Consider the following 21,482-nt stretch of genomic DNA (forward strand, 5'->3'; position numbering starts at 1 on the left):
CGCCCCCAGCGCGCCCAAAGGGCACCACCATTGGGTTGCAGCGTTCCTGGTGCCCGCTGATTGGGTCAACCGGACGCCGGTCTCTCTAGGCCCCGCCCATCACGCCCAGTTGCGACGTCATTGCGCATCCGAGAAACTTGTTCTCCGGTAATCTGCACTCCGAATCTTAAGGTTCCGTTGTGCTCGCCGCCCTTCGTTGCGGTTCTGCTATTTAAGGATTGCAGCGTGGCGGTTTCGCGGCCAGCTTTGAAGGAAAAGCCCTACAGCTCGTGTGTGAGGGATGCTTCGGCCTCAGCACTCGACTGGGCGTGACAGGAAGCAGAGGCGTCGGCCCCTATTTCTGTGTTGTCTCTAGCTACTGGACTCCGGGATGTTTCCCTCACACTCTCGCGAGGTTTCCCAGGTTCATTTTTCTTGTCTGTTTTATCTGTAAATGTGGGAACACAGAAAAAGGACCCTTCCCCTGTATCCTGGTCGTTTTAAGACCCCAGGGGTTGGCGAGAGGAATATGCTAGGCAGAAAATACTAGATGGCTTTAGGAGTGGTGCGATGGGCGTTAAAGAGACTCAACAATCAATCTGTTCTTAGGGCCCAGGTCATTGAGGCAGGTTTAAAGACCCGGGGTGCTTTTTGTTTTCTTATTTTTTTTTTTCTAATATGAAACAAGGATTCACTCTGTGTCCCGGCTAGACAACTCACTGTGTAGGCAGAATGGTATCTAACTCGTAGCAATCCTCCTGCTTCAACCTCCAAAGTGGTAATGAGCTACTGAGCCTGCTAAAAACTCAACCATGGCTGGACGGTGGTACCCAGTCTTTGAAAGCATTCCTTTAAACATTAAAAGAAGAAGAATGTTAAGCGTATAGGTGTTTCTCCTGCCTGTATGTCTGAGCACTTAGATATCGATACATGCTGACTATTTAAACATGTATATGAATATGAAGCACTTCTCGACACAGATGACAACTCATAATACCATTGGATGTATTCTATTGATTTATACTGAAGGTTTAGCCATTTTGGTAGGAATAAGAAATTCTCGTTCTCCTCAACATCTGTGTGCTCCTCATTACCGGGATGATACAGAGCCAGGCATAGTGGCACATGCCTTTAATCCCAGAACATGGGAGGCAAGCAGATCTCTGTGAGTTCAAGGCCAGCCTGATCTGCATAACAAGTTCCAGGCCAGCCATGACTACCTAGCGAGACCCTGTCTAAAGAAAACACACCTATAGGGTAGGTATGTAGCTCCGTGGTTGAGTGCTGATTTAGCAGGTGCAAAGGTCGTGAAAACAGGAAATTTAAAAATGTAAGAGAACCTATCATATGGCCGATATTTATTTATTTCCAACCTCAGCTATTCTGCCTGCAGTAAGTATGCTAGTGTAATGTTTTTAAGTAGGTCTGTAGATTTGAAAAATCACAAAAGCCGTACATATGGTACATGGCATGCAGAAGACTCCTGTTTACTTATATAGACCGCTTGGTGGGGATGCAGTTTCATTATCGCTGCTGGTGAGTGATGCACAGGAAGACTTTCAGAGTCAGTTGTCTGCTGATGGAGTAGGGAACAGGACACGTAGATGTTGGATTGAGTTGGAAAATTCAAGACTGCCCAGGAAAACTCACTGCTGACACTGATATTCCTTAATATAATATTCCTTAAACATCAGTGAAAAATATATTGGAGCTGTTTTTTGTTTGTTTGTGGTTTGTTCTGTTTTTGAGACAAGGTCTTACTATGTAGACAAAGCTAGCCTTGAAGTCCTGATCCTCCTGCCTCTACTTACCTCCTATTTCTTTCTTTTTTTTTTTTTGGTTTTTCGAGACAGGGTTTCTCTGTATAGCCCGGGCTGTCCTGGAACTCACTCTGTAGACCAGGCTGGCCTCGAACTCAGAAATCCGCCTGCCTCTGCCTCCCGAGTGCTGGGATTAAAGGCGTGCGCCACCACCGCCCGGCTTCCTATTTCTTTCTTTGTTTGTTTATTTAATATATATAGGTGTTCTGTGTATATATTGTATATCTGCATACCATTCATTTCAGAGGCCAGCAGTCCACTCGTCTCAGATTCTAGAGTACCGAGATCAACAAATCTGTGCCACTCTCCCTGGCTTGAACTTGGCATGAGTATGGAGTGGTTATTTTAAAGACTTAGTTTTGTGTGGCTTGATGTTTTCTAATGATTAAATTTCTTTCTGGCAACATTTCAGAGATGGTGTGTCCATGTGGCTTAAGGAGAGTCATGTGATTCCAGGTTATCCCATTGTTCACGCTGTTAACTTCGGTCATTTATTTGAAAGTCGCCAGATTATTGTAAAGCTGCAATTTTTTTCTCTTTGGTGCTGGAGGAGAGATGGCTCAGTGCTTAAGAGCACTTGCCTCTGCTCTCACAGAGGAGCTGGGCTTGGATCCCAGCACCACAGCAGGCAGCTCACAACCACCTGTAACTCCTGCTGCAGGGGGACTCTGACACCTCTGGCCTGCACTCATGGGCACATGCTCACATGCAGACACGTAGTCCCCTACATAACTACAAAATAATACAAATACATCTCTAAAAATAAAATTGCTCTTTTTATTCAGTCAGTAGCCTGTGAGAAGCTCTATAAATATCCTGATTTTCACCATGCTGCATACTTCTTTAGCCCAGTGGGCCCACCGCTGCGCCCTTTAATCCTCATGAGTTTAATCCTCATGTTGTGGTGACCCCCCAACCATGACATTATTTTCATTGCTACTTCCTAACTGTAATTCTGCTGCTGTTATGAATCGTAATGGAAATACCTGATATACAACCCCTGTGGGGTGGAGACCCACAGGTTGAGAACCACTGTTTTAGCATTTATTAATGAATTTGTTGTTGCTATTTCTATGACACTTATTTGTCTATTTTTATCTATGTCTATTTGTTGCTTGTTTAGATAGTCTCACTGTGTCTCACTGTGCAGTCCTGGCTGACTTGCAACTCACAAAGATTGCCTGTCTCTGCTTCCCAAGTGTTGGGAGGAGGCATTGCTTTAAAGATGTATTCTGTGCTCTGCTTGAGCATCAACACTGCCATCTTGTGCCCAAACATTGTGCGGGCATGAGATGAGGCTATAAGGACCAGGAACAGCTGATACATTTTATTTAAATGTCTGGTACTTATTTGATAAATATGCATTGTAGGAATAAATAGCACAAATGAACTCATGTAATCACTCATATTTGTAGTAGTTAAGTGTTCCCTTTTGAAATAAAAATTCCTATTGCTGTCTAGACGAAAATACATATGTTAAGTGTTCAGTATCTTGCACCCTTTAGTATACTTCTTTTAAAGTTACTACCAAGTGTTATTTCAAAACTCCTAATTTGCCTATGTTTACATCTGATATTGGGGATTGAACCTAGGCAAGCACCCTCCCTCATCAAAGCCATCCCTGAGAATGGCTAGATGGCTCAGCTGATAAGAGCATTTGTCACCAAGCCTAATGACACGAGTTTTGATCCCCAGGACACCCATGGTGGAGGGAGAAAACTGACTCCTTAAAGTTGTCCTCTGACCTCTGCATGCTCACTGTGGGAGCCCACCCCTCAATAGTTAAATAAATGTAACATAAAGGAAGCTCACTTCCAGTGGACACAGGAGAACTTGCTTGCCCTACTCTTGTAGCTGTTTTTGAGTGAGTGCATTCTGGGATAGTAAGCTTAAAAGTCACCTTTGATCAAAGACTATGGGGACTTTAGTTACTGGATTGAATTGTATGATTTTTTGTTTGTTTGTTTGTTTTGTTTTGTTTTTTGTTTTTTTGTTTTTTTGTTTTTTCGAGACAGGGTTTCTCTGTATAGTCCTGGCTGTCCTGGAACTCACTCTGTAGACCAGGCTGGCCTCGAACTCAGAAATCCGCCTGCCTCTGCCTCCCAAGTGCTGGGATCAAAGGCGTGCGCCACCACTGCCTGGCTTGTTTGTTTGTTTTGAGACAGAGTTTCACTACATAACTGTAGCCTGGCCTGGAACTCACAGAGAACCACTTGCCTCTGCTTCCCTCTTAAATGCTGGGATTAAAATTTTGTACCACTGGTCTGAAGTGTGTAGTTTGAGAGCTTCTCTGGCTCAGAGAGTGGTTGTTGTGGCTAGAAGCCTCCCTGTAGCCATGGTACCTCCTCTGCTTGGAGAAACATGGTCAGTACCGGAGGCTCAGGGGACCTTCGGTTGGGCCTCATTTCCTAATGCCGGCCAGCTTCCTGCAATGTAAATATTTGGGAACCCCACTCCTTACTGGGTATGCTAAGAGAATGGCTGGACAGGTGACATCTGGAAGGGGACTGGTAGCACAGAACAGAATAGGAGCATGCAGGACGTGGTGATTCGGGCCTGTCGTTCCAGCATCCAGGAGGCTGAGAGAGGAGGATCACACGGTTAGGGACTGACGAGGCTACAGAGTGAGTTGAAGACTAGCTTAGGCAACGTAGACTCATTTCCAAATTATGAAGTAGTAAGAAGGCTAGGGCTAAAATTCTCACTAGAACATTTGACTAGTATGTGTAAAGCCCTAGGTTCATAATTCCAAGTGCTGATCTCTCTCTCTCTATCTCTATCTCTATCTCTATCTCTATCTCTATCTCTATCTCTATCTCTATCTCTATCTCTATCTCTATCTCTATCTCCCTCTCCCTACCTCTCCCTCTTCCCTCTTTGTCCCTCAACAACTCGCTTACCCCAAGCCAACCAAGTGGACATATAAAACAAACAGACATGGGGACTGAGAAGATGGCTCAGTGGTTAATGTATTTGCCATTCAAGTCCACAATCGGAAGTTTAGATTCATAGAACCCACATAAATGCAGGGTGGGAGTGGAGGCCTGTCTGAAATTCACCACTGGGAAGGGAGAAATGGGATCCTCAAAGCAAGTGGGCTCGGTGGCTTATTGAGCTCTGGGTTCAATAAAGGGATTCTGCCTTATGAATAAGGTGGCAAGCAATTGAGAAAGACACCTGCCCGGAACCTTGGTCCTCCAGCGTATACACACATGCACCTGTCACACACAGGAAAATGAGCATGCACACCACACAAGTAAACGCACGAGGGAAAAAAAATTGATCGCAAAGATAACAAACAAAAGGATAGGCGCTGGAGGGGTGTCTCAGTAGTTAAGAGCACTGGCTGCTCTCCAGAGGACCTAGGTTTGATTCCCAGCAACCATATGGCAGCTCACAACCTCCTGTAACTCCACCTCCAGAAGATCAGATGCTTCCTTCTGGCCTCAACAGGTACCAGGCATGACAGAAGTGCCAGTCTTCAATGCAGACAGAGCACACATATATATTAAATAAGAATTTTAAGGCAGAGGCAGGCAGATCTCTTTGAGTTCGAGGACAGCCTGTTCTACAGAGCAAGTTCCAGGATAGCAGGGCTACACAGAGAAACCCTGCCTCCAACTGCCCCTCCCCATGTTTAAGTTATAAAGAATTATTTTTACCTATATGTATGCATTTTCCTGCATGTGTACTGATGCTCTCAGAGGCTAATAGGCATTAGCTCTCACCGAGCTGGGGCTGGGATCCAAACCTGGATCCTTTCTGTAAGGGCAGCATGCACTCCTTAATTTCAGGGCCCTTTCCCAGCCCAAGATTTTGAACTTGAGGTGTGAACGAAGTATTTTTACTTTCTTAGACAGGGGTCCCTCTAGTGGTTCAGGCTGGCCTTAAATTCATAGTGTCAGGATGACTGAAGGTATGATCCTCCTATCTCTCTACCTCCAGAGTGCTAGAATTGCAAGCACGTGTAATCGGGGTTCTCTGTGTAACAGTCATGGCTGTCCTGGAATTCTGTAGACCAAGCTAGCCTCGACCACCTGTCTCTGCCTCTTGAATGCTGGGATTAAAGGAGGGGGCGTACCACTGCCCTGGCGGAATCCAAGTTTTGCACGCTAGGCAAACACTCTGCCAACTGAGTTACTTTGCCCGCGAGTATGTAGATTTTGTAATTCTCTTGGCACCTGCATTCCTGCAGGGGTAGCATAGAAAATGTGGATTTCAGAAAGGGCTCACAAGGAGCCTCGTACATTGCAAAATCAGTACAGAGGTCCTTCGCTTCTCTCGTGTGCAGGGATCTGGCGTTGGGACGCAGCTTCTGAAAGTCCGGGAGCTCTTTCGAGCCAACTCAACAAACTAGGGATCACAGATCTCACGGTGAGTGTAGCTTTGCAGGCGCCGAGCCCCTTGGAAGGAAGGGGTTGGGGGCGGGATCGGAAAGCCCCGCCCCTGGGGGCTGGACCAAGGCGGTCTTCCAACCCGGTTTTGCAGAGCTGAGATCTGGCTTCTCCAGTTGGAAGCACACATGCCAAAGTGCTCTGTAGTCGCCGGAGGCATCAGCAGATCCGAGAGGAGCCTTGAGTGAGGGCTGTGATCTGCCTTACGGGTCACCTCACTCAGGACTCAGCGCTCGCACGTTGTAGCAGCTCCAGACCCCACTGCTACCGGAAAGTTACAGGTACCGGAACCGAGAGGAACAGCGCGGCCCAGGAACCGCGGTGAGTTCCCCGCTCGCACCGGTCTGCCCTGTGTCCAGCTTTCTGATGCACCAGTACTCTCTCTGCCCCTGGCTATCTCCTCTCTGATTCTTTATTGGATAGGTAGATTATGCCCTGGTATTCTAAGGCTGGTTCATATTTTAGATAGCTTCACTTTTTTCATACTCCACGGCAAACAGCCTGAATGAATGATGCAATCTGGCACAGGAGGATCATCTGTAGAAGATAAGAAAATTCTCCAAACCGGGAGCTGAAGTGGCTTGACTTTGTCATCATTTCCATTAGAAATAGAATTTGAAATAATTAACCATATACAATTATAAGGGAATAGCTTTAATTTGGGTGTTAAATCTTTCATTCATTAAATTTGTTCGTTTTCTTTAAGTTTGTGTGTGTGTATGTGTGTGTGTTTGTGTGTGTGTACCTTCAGAGGCCAAAGGTGTCAGATCCCCAGGAGCTGGAGTTACAGAAAGTTGTGAACTGACCCCTGTGACCCAGGTTGGTGCTGGGAAGCAAACTCCTATTCTCTGCAAGAACAGCAAGCATGCTTAACCACTGACCCATCTCTCCAGCCCCGATTATACTTTCTTTATGTGAGTCTTGCATATTATCATATTATCGAGTGTGTGTGTGTGTGTGTGTGTGTGTGTGTGTGTGTGTTAGCACAGGGTGACAGGCTGACCTGGAACTCCTGATCCTCTCGCTTCCATTTCCCAAGTGTTTAAAGCTTATAGGTTGGTGGACATTTGGCCAATCACACCCCAAAACCCCCGTTAAAATGTTTCTCTCCCACCAGCCTTCCTTTTTCTTGGTGACTCTCTAAGAGCAGGGCTGCTGGTTTCTTGTCTAACCTACCAGAAATGTGCTGCAGTTTTCGCTCCCAGCAGTGCACGTGAGTTCTGACTGCTGTGTGTCCTCAGTCCTTGTATCTTCGCTCAAACTCTCAATACTTACATAGCCCTGGCTGTCCTGGAACTCCCTCTGTAGACCAGGCTGGCCTCAAACTCAGAGATCTGCCTGCCTCTGCCTCCCAAGTGCTGGGATTAAACATCTGTGCCACCACTGTCAGGGTTGTTCACCTGCTTGAGGACTTGCCAATTAGGCTGAGTTGGCTAAGCTCAGGAGTCTACCTTTCTCCTAGTTCTTAGCACTGGGATTACAAACCTGTGCAATATGCTAGGTTTTTTTGTTTGTTTGTTTTTAATGTTTAGTGTGTGTGTGTGTGTGTGTGTGTGTGTGTACTCTTGTGCACCTGTAGTATGCAAGTGCTGTGGTGCTTGTATTAAGTCAGAAGACAACTTTAGAATCAATTCTTTTTCTAGGATATTCTAGGCTCTGGGATTCGAACTCATCAGATTTACACGGCGAGGGCTTTCTACCCACTGAGATGTTTGACCATCTCCTAGCTTTTTAAAAAAACATATTCTACCAATTAAACTTAGGTTGGACTCTTACTGTTTGAGCCGTTTTTCTTACCCCCACCTCGTTGTTTTATTTTATTTATTCTTTGACAGGCTCTTGCAGCAGCAGAGCCTGGGTTTAAATTTAACACCTCTGTGCTTTATTTTTCTGACTGCTGAGATTCTGGGCTTGTGCCCAGCTATTTGCAGTTTGTTTGTTTGTTTGTTTGTTTGTTTGTTTTGAGACAGGGTTTCTCTGCATAGCCCTGGTTGTCCTGGAACTTACTCTGTAGACCAGGCTGGCTTCGAACTCAGTTATCTGCCTGCCTCTGCCTCATAAGTGCTGGGATTAAAGGTGTGCGCCACCACTGCCCGGCTTAAAAATATGCATTTATTGTTATTGTATGTATGGGTGTGGACCCGAGTGTGCCGTGATGCCTATGGAGATCAGAGACTTTCAAGAGTCAGTTCTCTCCTTTCACCAAGGTGTCCAGCTTTCACCAGAGTTTCAAGGCATCTTTATCTACAGAGCCATCTTGCCAATCCCAGAATCATTTTCTGACTCCTCCTCCATTGGCCTTGACTTTGTTTCCCCAACTTGTACTTAATTGATTAAATTATTCTGTGGTGTTGGACATGGCACACGAGGCAGTGCGCTCCACTGCCACACCTACAGTTAGCTCCTCTTCCCTTATTCTATATTTCCCAGGTTTTTTTGTTTTTTGTTTGTTTGTTTTTTGTTTTTTTTTTGAGACAGAGTTTCTCTGCATAGCCCTGGCTGTCCTGGAACTCACTCTGTAGATCAGGCTGGCCTCAAACTCAGAAATCCGCCTGCCTCTGCCTCCCAAGTGCTGGGATTAAAGGTGTGCGCCACCACTGCCCGGCTGTTTCCCAGTTTTTGAGACAGGATTAAAACTCAGCTCAGGGCTGGAGAGATGGCTCAGCGGTCAAGGGCACTGACTGCTCTTCCAAAGGTCCTGAGTTCAATTCCCAGCAACCACATGGTGGCTCACAACCATCTGTGATGAGATCTGATGCTCTTTTCTGGTATGTCTGAAGATAGGTATAGTGTACTCATATAAATAAATAAATAATAATAATAAACCTATAAAACTCAGTGCAATTCTCCTACCTCAGCCTTCCTTAACTCCTCTAATGTTGAACTTTCAGGTATGAGGCACCATACACATGTGTGTCTTGTTCTGAAGGCAGCAGGGACAGTTGGGTCTGCTGCAGGGACTGTTGGGTCTGCCACAGACTCCAGCTGGTTTGTTGTTCTCACCGCAGGGTCCTCTTTCTGAACCTTCTCTCTGTAATCTGCTCATAGGTATGGTAGCTCCAGGATGTGGCAGAGCAGAAGTGATAGACCTTAGCTACTTCTCTGCAGTGCTCCAGCATCCCCCAGGGGGAGCAGTTTTGGGTTTGAACCATTGTTGGAACAATATTGCTAGGAGGTCAATCAACCGCAATTAATCCAGGCTTACCTTCAACCATAAACTCCCTATGTAGGCTAAAATGACCTTGAACTTCTGACCCTCTGACCTGATTCTGCCCCTGAGTGCTGGGGTTACAGGTATAGGTCATTGACTGTGGTTTATGCTCTTCAGAGGGCAGAACCCCCAGTTTGCTGCGTGCAAGCCAACCGGGCCACAATCCTTAGCCCCTCTACCACCTTGCGAGTCTCTTCCTGGTTGTTTATTTTCTCATGTTTTGTTTTTTAGTCTCTTGCAAAACCCACAGATCTTCCTTTGAAAACCTCTAAGCTGAGGTTTATGGTGCATTTTTAACCAACAAAGGAAGGGGAAGAGAAAGACTTCAGCACCTGGAGAATCTTGAGTACCAGACAGCTCCATGCTTTTGGTCCTTGGGCTTGCCTGCGAGCTAACCTCCTCACCTCAGTGAACAGTATTATCTGTTGGGTTTCGGGTGTAGCTTAGTGGTTAGTGCACATGCTTTGCCTGTGTTTTGCCCACATGCATATTTGTGCACCACTTGCATGGCTGGTGCCTGAAGAGGCCGGAAGAGAGATCAGATTCTCTGGAACTAGAGGTATAGTCGGTTGTGAGCTACCGTATGGGTATTGGAATCAATATCATAGCCCCTGGAAGAGCCATTTCTCCAGCCCCCGAATTATTTATTTATTTATTTATTTACTTATTTATTATTTTGTGGCAAAGTCTCCTTCTGTATTTGAACTTGGTCTGTAATTCACAGTAACTCTCCTGCCACAGCCTCCTGAGTTTTGACATTTCAGATGCAAATTATTATTCATGGCTTGAATAGCTAGCTTTCTTTCTCAAAAAGACTTACTCATTTTGCCTGTATAGTGGTACACACTTTAATCCCAGCACTTGGGGTGCAGAGACAGGCGGATCACTGTGAATTTGAGGCCACCCTGGTCTACCCAGTGAGTTCCAGGACAGCCAGGGCTATGTAGAGGTGTTGGCTTATTTGTTTTATTATTTTATTATGTTTTTTTTTGTTTTTTGGTGTTTTTTTTTTCGAGACAGGGTTTCTCTGTGTAGCCCTGGCTGTCCTGGAACTCACTTTGTAGACCAGGCTAGCCTTGAACTCTTGAACTCAGAAATCTGCCTGCCTCTGCCTCCCAAGTGCTGGGATTAAAGGTGTGAGCCACTACCACCCGGCTGTTTTATTATGTTCTTAACATTTATCACCTTAACCTCTTCCAACTCTCCAACACTGGGAAGGAGCAAAGGAGGAAGGTTAGAGTGGAAAGGGCTCGGAGACCTCTGTAGGCTACTTCTTGTAGATTAGGGCTGTTGAGTTCCTAGGGGCAAATCCAATCTCTCTCTCTCTCTGTCTCTCTGTCTCTCTGTCTCTCTGTCTCTCTCTCTCTCTCTCTCTCTCTCTCTCTCTCTCTCTCTCTCTTTCTGTGAGAACACTTTAGCTATCTTCAGACACATTAGAAGAAGGCACCAGATCCTACTACAGATGGTATAACCCACTGTTTGGTTGCTGGGATTTGAACTCAGGACCTCTGAAATAGCAGTCAGTGCTCTTAACCACTGAGCAATCCCTCCAGCTCAGCAAGTCCAATCTTTGTCGTTAGGATAACTTTAACTTTCTTGTCTTTTTGCTCATGATCCCTTGACAGACCTCAACAGCAGCCAAAAGTAGCATCAGGAAGTGGCAACGGCCTTCTTCATCTTCCGAGTGCCTCTCTCCCCTCTCAGAGCTCTGGCATTTAGACCCTCTCCTGAGTTCCCAGAACTAAACTATCTGGAGCTGGTCCTCAGCAAGAACAAGCGCTCTTAACTGCTGAGCCATTTCTCTAGCTCTTTGTTTCTTTTGTAAATTTACATTTTAAAAAGTGTGTGTGTATGTGTGTGTGCGCGCGCGTGCGCGTATGTGTGTGTGTGTTTGCATGGACACTTCTAACATCAGGACATCCCCCCAACTCTGATTTTTTTCTCCTTAAACATTTACATTGGTTGATTGGCTGATTGGTTGATTGGCTGATTGATGTGTGTGTCGGTGGGTGCACGGGTCCGTGGTACATTGTGGAAGTCAGAACACAACATTTGAGAGTCAGTTCTCTCCCTGTAGGATATCGGTCCTGGAGACAGAACTCAGGCTGTCAAGCTTGGCTGCAGAGTCCTGTATCTCCATTGCACCCTCTCGCTCACCCATAATAGCTGTTTATTTAATCGTAAAAAGGAAATGGCCAGGTGTAGTGCTGTATGCCTGTAATCTTAGCACTTTAACTAAGGCATGAAGGTCTTACATTCAGCATAGCCTAGACAGGCTGCTGGAGGAGTTCCATACCAGCCTGGGCTATCGGACAAAATCTTCTGCAACAACAGATAACAACAACAAAAGCTGGCCTATAACCTTTCCCCTACTTCAGAGCTGGTCTTTGATGTGTGAATCTGGAAGTTTCTCACAATCTATTTTGCACTGTTTAGGGATCCTGTTTTTTTCTGATGTGCTTAGCCTCTGTGGCCACTTTAAAGATTTACTTATTTTTATGTTATGTATGAAGGCAGAAGAAGGCACTGGATTTCCTGGGAGTAGAGCTGCCATGTGGGTGCTGAGAACTGAACCTGGGTCCTCTGTAAGAATAGCCACTGCTGTTCCAGGCTCGCTCACTGTGCTGATCTTAACTGCCTTTTAGTTTGAGGCAGGGTCTCTTGTAGCCCCATTGGCCCTGAACTCATTTATTTTTTCTTGAGACAGGGTTTCTCTGTATAGCCCTGGCTGTCCTGGAACTCACTCTGTAGACCAGGTTAGCCTCAAACTCAGAGATCCACCTGCTTCTGTCTCCTCGGTGGTGCTGGGTTCATAGTGGGTGGTGCTGGATTCACAGTGTGGCAGCCCTGAACCTCTTTTTTCCACCTTCCACATGCTGGGATGGCAGACTGGCACCAGCACCCCTGTTGTTATCTGTTTGAATGCAGATAAGATCCATCTTTGAAGATAAGAGATCAGTGTACCTGGTGATGAAAGAGGTGATCTTAGGTGTGGAAAGGCTGCCATCTGTTTGAGCAAGGAGATTTTTTTCCCCTCTCACCCATTTCAGGCCTAAATCCAGCCATGAAGGAATGTGTTTTCACTTTGGAGCCATGGTTAAGAACACCTTATCAGCACACTTTTAAAAATGAAGTTGAATGGATCCACAGTCTGTACCACAGAAGGCCAAGCAGCACAGACGCTATGGGGTGGGCCTGGGCCTATGTTTGAACATAGAACTTTCTGCCTGAACTCTCTCCAGCCCCTGGGCCCTGGCCTTCCCTTCCCCCAAAAGCCAGATGTGAAGGTTTCAGAGTCCAGGTCCCAGCGGTGACTTTTCTCTCTGTGAAGGTCTAGTGTACACAGTTTACTTTGAAGGAACTGAACTTAGCAGGTTGCTTTCCCTATAGCCAAGGATCTTTTTTTGAAAGATTTATTTTTTTACATTATGAGTGTGCACCATGTGCATGCCTGGTGCCATGGATCCCTGGAGCTGGAGTTTCAGACCGTTATGAGCTGCCCTGTGGGTGCTGGGAATTGAATTCCGGTCCTCTAGTAGAGTAGCCAAGTGCTTTTTATCACTGAGCCATCTCTCCAGACTCCCCAACCCCCATTTATTTTATTTAATTTTTTATTTTTAGACTAGTCTCACTGTGTAGCACCAGCCTAGCTTTGAGCTCTTGATCCTCCTGCCTCAGCCTCCTTAGTGCTGGGAACGCAGGTGTGCGTCACCATCCATAACGACTTATTTATTCACTTACTCTGTTACTTAGAGATCGGATCTCGAGCCCAGGCTTGCCTTGACCTTATTAACTCAAACTCATCACATACCTAAGGATAGACCCTTAACTCCTGATCCTCCTCTCCTCCCCTCCCCAGTGCTGAGACTGCAAGCACAGCCGCCACGCCCAGCCTCTCTGAAATACTGGGACCGTCTTAAGGACATTTTGGTTTCCTCCCAGGTTCCATGCTGGCGCCTGACCTGGCTTCCTGTTCTCACTGGTTGTGAGACTCCAGGTCCTGTCAGTTACCCTGTCACTGCCTCTCTTCAGCTCTTACATAACTGAATCTTCCTGGCTCGCTTTCCCTCAACCTGGCCTCATTGTCCTGCTCAGCTGACTGACATGATGGATTTGGGGAGTGCGCTTCTTGCCTGCCTGCTCCCTCCCTCCCTCCGTCCCTCCCTCCGTCCCTCCCTCCCTCCCTCCCTCCTTCCCTCCCTCGTGTTGCGGTGTGAGTGGGGATGCATTGTGTAGCACCGTGATTGTGGGGATCAGGGGAACTTTGCGTGATCCCTCTGTTCATCTCCACCATGTGGTTTCCAGGCACTGAGGTTTGGCTGCAGGCTTCTTTCCTTATTGATCAACTCCCCGCTACCATTTTTGCTTGAGACAGGGTCTGGTGTAGCCCAGGCTGGCCTCAGACTTGATATGTAGCTAAAGATGATCTTAAACTCTGTGTGTGCAAGTGCTTGGACTCGAAATGAGTGCAAACACTGCCCGGCAACTCTCTTTTTAAAAGATTATTGTTGCTATTTTTATTTAGAGGTGCATGTGTGTGTGCCAGAAGAGGATTATGGGTCCCTTGGAGCTGGAATTACAGGTAGAGTTGTGAGCTGTCTGATGTGGGTGCTGGGAACTGGAGTTGGGTCTTTTGGAAGAGCCACAAATACTCTTAACCAGGGAACCATCTCTTCAGTCCCAGTGGTAACTCTTGATCCTCCTGCCTCCACTCCTGAGCTGAGATCACAGGCATACCCCACTGCACCTGACTAGGAGGCGAGATCACCTCCCTGGGGTGAGATTCAGGGCCAAACACTCTACTACAGAGCCTCTTTAAGCTCCTTTCTCTTTTCCTCTTCTAGGAGGAAAATTTTTCCCAGGATGGTCTCCCACTCGGAGCTGAGGAAGCTCTTCTGTTCAGCAGACGCAGTGTGCTTTGATGTTGATAGCACAGTCATCAGAGAAGAAGGAATTGATGAGCTGGCCAAATTCTGTGGTGTGGAGGCCGCGGTGTCTGAAATGTATGAACTAACTGTCTGTATTCCCTGTAAGATATGGTAAAGAGTTTATCTTTAAAAAAAAAAAAAAGAATGACTGGATGAAAGGCTGGGTTAGGGTCTCAGTTCCTAGGTTCTGGTTTTGGCCCAGTGCTAAGACAAAGCACTAGGTATACACACACACGCACACACACACACACACACCGCTACTTAGAACCGAATTTGCTAGATCACCGTCTTTATTATCCATCTGCAAACATTCCAGCAAGAACAAAGGAAGCAAAACAGGGTTGTCTCTGCGGATGAGACAGGCTTGGGAAATGATTAATCCAAAAAGATGGCCCCAGGCTCTAAACATCCAGTGCCTTCTGTCAAGGTTGAAAGTGCAGCCTTACTGCTTCAGTGGCACGAGATCCAGGCCAGAACCTTCTGTCCCTTCTCTTTGCTGTCCCCACTGTACAGCAGTGACACCTTCCTGAGTGCTAGCTGTCACCTGCTCAGCTCCATTTGCTGCAGGAGCTTTCAGCCTTGGCTTGCTCTCTGGGTTATAAGAGTTCACGGTTTGCAAGCAAGGTGCTTGTGTATGGGAGGTATGCTTGTGTATGGGATGTGTGGGTTCCTGACTCGTTTGTGGGTTCACAGTACATGTCGTCCGAGTGTCAGTGGGATTCCCCAGCAGACCTCCCGTCACAGCACACAGCACATCTGTGTGGAGTTGGGCTGTGGCACTACCCTCTTCCTGATGGTTATCACAATGTCCTGGCATGGGAAGGCATGTCGACTTCTCAAGGACACCTATGACCTGATCCTTGGGTCTTCCTCCTAGGACACGGAGAGCCATGGGAGGAGCGTTGCCTTTCAAAGACGCGCTCACTCAGCGCCTGGCACTGATCCAGCCCTCCAGGGATCAGGTACAGAGGCTCCTAGCTGAGCACCCGCCACACCTGACCCCTGGCATAAGGTAAGCTCAGCTCTTGGCACATGGGCTTCTTACCAGCTCGGGGCTTGTGAGGCTCTTTCCTCCTGAGAGGATGCCATTGTTGGGCTCCCTTCTGAGTGGCTGTCTGACTTACGTCTGCTCTGATCTTACCCACTGGTCTTACTCCCATCATCCCGCCTTCTCCAAGCCTCTCTAGGGTTTCATAATCTATCTTAGTGTTGGTGCAATGGTTCCCCAGAGCTCCACCCATTTATCTCTAAGTGCAGCTGGAAAGCACATATAAAGCAGAGAATGATGGTGCCCATTGTGACGCAAGGAGTCAGGAAGCTGAGACAGGAGGATTGTGAGTTTAGGGCCAGCCTGGGCTACAGAGCGAGACCTTGTCTCAGAACACACACGCATACACACACAAGCTGGATGTCTGTGTGACATATCCCTGTACTCGTAGCACATGGGAGGTGGGGGTAGGTTATCACAAATTTAAAATAATCCACAGACACATGAGATCCTATCTCAAAAGCAGCCAACAAAACAGACAAGCCAACAAAAAACCCAAGACCAGCTGTAGTGGTTCACGTCTGAAATACTAGTGAGGTAGCCGAGGTAGGATGAGTGTTGAGAGTTCCAAGCCAGTCGGGCTACACAGCAAGAATCTGTCTTAAAAACAAACCACCAAATCAAAAACAACAAAAACGACAGCCACACCACAGTAACAGCCTCACAACGAAGGACAACAAAAGTGGGCACATAACTAAAGAGGTGTTTGGTACTGAACATGCAGAGAGGTTTCTGACTTCAGAATGACTGCTCTGATCAGCTACAAGTTCAGTAAAGTCATTTTATTTGAACACACAAAACCCAAATGAACACCCTACCACCAATCAAAAAAAAAAAAAAAAGGGAAAAACATACGAGACGTTAAGTTCATAGATATGATCCTTATAGACAGACCACCAGCTTTGGATCCAGGAAAAAAAGCCCTAACATCTTTTTCATGTTTCCTTCTTGTAACTGATGACCTTGGTGTTATGGTTTGTTTTCGTAGGGAGCTGGTAAGCCGCCTGCAGGAGCGCAATGTCCAGGTCTTCCTCATCTCTGGAGGCTTTAGGAGTATTGTGGAGCATGTGGCCGCAAAGCTTAATATCCCAACCACCAATGTATTTGCCAACAGGCTGAAATTCTACTTTAATGGTAAGATTTGAATGGTAGTATATTCTCTTGCTTTTCTGTTCCTACTGTTTGGTATTCTAGGTAGTGTCTTTTGGAATGTAACTTAAAGACTGGTGGCCCTGGAGTTAAGAGTTACATGAATAATAACAATAACAACAACAACAATAATACTAATAATTATTATTCCTAAAGATTTATTTTTATTTTATGTGCATTGGTGTTTTGCCTTTATGTCTGTCTGTCTGTCTGTCTGTCTGTCTGTCTGTCTGTGTGAAGGTGCCAGACCCCTGGAACTGGAATTAGAGACAGTTGTGAGCCATCATGTGGGTGCTGGGAACTGAACCCCCTTTAGAAGAGCAGTCAGTGCTCTTAACCTCTGAGCCATCTCTTCAGCCCCACATGAATTATTCTTTTAAAAAATTTTTTATGGGGACTAGAAAGGTGGTTTAGGGGTCAGAGCACCAGCTGCTCTTCCAGAGGACCCTGGTTCAGTTTCTAGCACTCATATTGGACAATCCACCGCTACCAGTTCCAGGGAATCCCACTCCCTCATCTGGCCTCTGAAGGCACCAGGCACTCATGTAGTATGTAAACAAGCATGCAGGCAGAATACACACACATATAAATGAAAGTAAATAAATCTTCAAAACAAACCTGTGTGACAAACAAGTGCCCTTGGAGACCAGAAGAGGGGATCAGATCTGCAGCTGGAGTTACAGGCTAAGACACCTGATGTGGGATCTGGGAACTGAACTCAGGTTCCCTGCAAGAGTCCCCTGCACTCTGACCTGCTGAGCCTTCTCTCCAGCCCGTTATGAATGGCTCTTCTGATACCATCTGCACTCGGGTGTTCTTCGCTCTGCAGAACAGGCTGGAGTTGTCACCTGTCCTGGCTTGACTCTGCATACGTACTGTCGACCCGTTGCATTTTTTTTCTTACTGTAGCTGGAACAGTTTAGACCGGAGAAGGAGTTGGGCTAGTGAGTTGCAGCTCTACCACTGCCCTTGAGTCACCCGCGGTCACAGCTATGTTTTACATCATCTCAGGAGGCTCCAGTTATGCTGCACTCTTGAGATGATGAGGCAGGAGAATTTCAAGTTGGAGTCCAGTTTGGGATATAGAACAAAACCTTGTCTCTAAAAAACCAAAACCAGGATGAGACACGGCTCAGTGGTTAAGAGTACAGGCTGTTCATTCGGAGGACCTGGATTTGGCTGTAAGCAGAGTGCTGGTTGGCAGCTAGCACTAGTCTGGATTCCACACATCTGCACTCACACACATATACACACACACAAACACACATATACACACACATACACACACACATATACACACATACACACACACACAAACACACATACACACACACACAAACACACATACACATACACACACTCTCTCTCTAAAAACAATAAAAATAATCTTAATAAATAAATGATAAAAAATAAAATAAACAGCAAACAAAAGCACTCGGGCTGGGCTGGGGCCCTGTGGTAGAGCTCTTGCCCAGCCTGTCTGAAGCACTGGGTTGACACACAAACCAGGCAGAATGGCTCCTACCTGCAATCCCAGGTCGGAGCAGGAAGACCCGGAGTTCAGGGTCTTTGAACATAGTATACATAGTAAGTTCGAGTATAGCCTGGGCTGTGTGAAACCATGTCTCAAAACACACACACAAAAGGGCTCTCGGCTATGTCATGGGGTAGCTAGTAATCTTTTTGGCTGTTTGGTTTTTGAGACAGGGTTTCTCTGTGTAGCCCTGGCTGTCCTGGGACTTCATCTGTAGACCAGGCTAGCCTTGAACTCAGAAATCCTCCTGCCTCTGCTTTTCGAATGGTGGGATTAAAGGCATGCAGCACCATCCCCTCCTTGGGTAGCTGGTAGTCTTAAAATCAAGTGAGGGCCAGTGAGACGGCTCAGCAGATAAAGGTGCTCCCCAAAGAAGCCTGACTGGAATTCAGTTCCTGGAACCCACATAAAGATGGAAGGTGAGACCTGACTGCTAGCCTGTTGCTGCTGATCTCCACACAGGCGCACTCCATGCTGCTGATTGAAGAAAGCATGGAGCCTAGGAAGGGAAGACCCATGTAATCCCAACATTTGGGAAGCAGAGCCAGGAGAATTAGCAATCACAGGTCATCTTTGGCTACTTAGACTCCATCTTTAAAAATAAAGTAAGCCAACGACAACAACCACCAAACTGTCAAACTTGATGAGTGAACCAGCCCTGGGCACTGGCTCTTAATACCTGGGAGGCCGAGGCCGGGGGGGGGGCCCCCCCGCCGGGATTGTTTCAAGTCCTATACCAGCCTGAGCTACAAAGTGTCTCCCAGTCTCAAACACACCAGACCAACCCAAAACCCATTAGTGAATGTGTTAACACCTGTAAGAATAGAAATAAATTTGGAGCTGGGAATGGAATTCGGTTGGAAGGGTGCTTGCCTAAACCTGCAGTCTAGCCCTGAGTTCCATCCCCAGCCCTGCAAAAACCAGGCATGAGTGTGCATGCACACCTGGTATCGGGGCAGTCCAGAGGTGGAAGCTGGAGGATCAGACATTCAGACTCATCCTAAGACATAGTAAGTTCAAGGATAGCCTGGTCCACATGAGATCCCATTTCAAAAAAAAAAAAGAGAATAAGTTGGCATTTCCTTTAGGTAACGTTAGCAGTATATGACTGTGATAAACTAGTGTATTGCTATAATTATGATGCTCTGCTATCTCAACAAAGTTTAGAATTGCTACACCAGAAGCTTAGAAGATGGAGCTAATTGAACTGAAGGGGCCCCACTAGAGCGACCTCCTCATGAGCAGGGGTCAGGTCCCATGCTGTGTGACTGTGCCCAGGGCTATTTTAGACTTAATACTGATAATTTGAATCCAGGTATCAGTGGTATAAACAAGCTAGTCCGAGTAAAATGCCTCTGCGAATCTAATCACTTCCCCCGTCTCCTCCTCAGGTGAGTACGCAGGTTTTGACGAGATGCAGCCGACAGCAGAGTCAGGCGGGAAAGGAAAGGTTATTCGATTTTTAAAGGAGAAATTTCACTTTAAGAAAATCATCATGATTGGAGACGGGGCGACGGACATGGAAGCCTGCCCTCCGGCTGTACGTACTCAGTGTTTTTTTTCTTGTTTTTCTAAATTGGTAATTTTGTTTTCTAGGTCTGGCTGAAAGTTTACAACCGAAGTTAAGTAAGAACAGCTAAATATCATGATAAGAACACAAAGCAACTGAAAGACATTCAGTCTAGAACTAATTATGAGTAACTACCGTAAGGCGCTGTTCTATGGCTGTGAAGAGGCGCTATGACCAAGGCAACTTAGGGAATACAACATTTCACTGAAGCCTGGCTTACAGTTTCAGAGGGTTAACTCTATCATCCTCATGGCAGGCAGCATGGCGGCAGGCAGGCAGGGCGCTCGAGCAGTACCTGAGCACTGGCATCAGCAAGAGAGAGTGAGACTGGATGTGTATGCATGTGTGTGTTTGTGTGTGTGTGTGTGTGTGTGTATGTTTTAAGTATATAGGTACATTTTCACTTGAGTGTATTTTATGTTTATCTGGGTATGCCACTTTTTTTTTTTTTTTGGATTTTTCGAGACAGGGTTTCTCTGTGTAGCCCTGGCTGTCCTGGATCTCACTCTGTAGACCAGGCTGGCCTCGAACTCAGAAATCCGCCTGCCTCTGCCTCCCAAGTGCTGGGATTAAAGGCATGCACCACCACCACCCGGCCTGGGTGTGCCACTTTAAGACACTCATCTCCCCTCCCCTTCCTCCCTAGGACGCCTTCATTGGTTTTGGAGGCAATGTGATCAGACAGCAGGTGAAGGACAACGCCAAGTGGTACATCACTGACTTTGTTGAGCTGCTGGGAGAACTGGAAGAATGATCTCGACTCCCCACTCACACAGAACCACTCCACCGTCTCAAAGCTCCGCAGTTAGGCTCCTGGGAGAGTCTAGGAGACAGCTGGTTTTTTTTTCCTACTGTAGTTCCAATATTAATATGACTACTAATTACATGGAGAGTTTTATATTCTGAATTCTTTGTGTATATTCCTACAAATATTTTACCTGGAGCTTTTGGAGGGGCATAGTAAATTAAATGCTTTTACTCTTGCAACATGGATTCAGCAGCTTTAAGTGAATTTTGGGTTTCTTTTTGGTATATAAAGAACATTTGTACTGGGTGATGGTGGCGCACACCTTTAATCCCAGCACTTGGGAGGCAGAGGCAGGTAGATCTCTGAGTTCCAGGCCAGCCTGGTCTACAGAGTGAGTTCCTGGACAGCCAGGGCTACACAGAGAAACCCTGTTTGTTGGGGGGAAAAAAGTTTTTCAGAACAGACAGTTCAGTTTTCTGTTTTCTTTTTTGAGACAGGATCTCATGCAGCCTGGGCTGGCCTCATATTCATAGAGATCCTCCTGTCTCCCAAGTACTGGATTAAAAGTACATGTCACCACAGCCAGCTGATTTAAGTTTAATTCTGCCTCTAAGGAATTTCTGTGACTAGCACTTCAGGAGCTGTGTGTGTATAAGCACAAACCACCCCACGGCAGGAAGAGAGTTGATGGGGTTTCTCCGTTCACAGCACTGACATACTGCCCTGACCCCACCTCATTACTGGAAACACTGCCTCAGAGGTGAGGACCTCCTTTTTCCCCATCACGTTGCCTATGGTGGTACATACACATAATCCCAGCAGTTAGAAGGCTGAGGCAGGAGGATGGAGAGTTCCAGGCCAGCCAGAGTAAGAGCCTATGTCCTCAAAACAGAATAAAAAGAAGTATTATATCTTATTAATTAATTAATTGGTTTTTTTTTTGTTTTGGTTTTTTTTGAGACAGGGTTTCTCTGTGTAGCCCTAGTTGTCCTGGAAGTCACTTTGTAGACAGAGCTAGCCTCGAACTCACAGAGATCTGCCTGCCTCTGACTCCTGAGTGCTGGGATTAAAGGCATTTGCTGCTCTTATAAAAGACCTGAG

At 46.4% G+C, this 21,482-nt stretch overlaps 1 protein-coding gene across 1 annotated transcript; it reads left to right on the top strand.

Moving 5' to 3' along the window:
- The first annotated feature begins 107 nt into the window (after positions 1-107).
- Psph (phosphoserine phosphatase) lies at positions 108-20,624 on the top strand. Its single transcript, XM_028766107.1, has 8 exons — positions 108-403; positions 6,091-6,173; positions 6,288-6,514; positions 14,249-14,407; positions 15,210-15,344; positions 16,369-16,514; positions 19,455-19,603; positions 20,280-20,624. The coding sequence occupies exons 4-8, from the start codon at positions 14,268-14,270 to the stop codon at positions 20,385-20,387; spliced, it is 678 nt and encodes a 225-aa protein (XP_028621940.1). The 5' UTR covers positions 108-403; positions 6,091-6,173; positions 6,288-6,514; positions 14,249-14,267; the 3' UTR covers positions 20,388-20,624.
- Positions 20,625-21,482: the final 858 nt, after the last annotated feature.

The sequence above is a fragment of the Grammomys surdaster genome, unplaced genomic scaffold, assembly GCF_004785775.1.
Source record: "Grammomys surdaster isolate TR1022 unplaced genomic scaffold, NIH_TR_1.0 166, whole genome shotgun sequence".
Classification (NCBI taxonomy): domain Eukaryota; kingdom Metazoa; phylum Chordata; class Mammalia; order Rodentia; family Muridae; genus Grammomys; species Grammomys surdaster.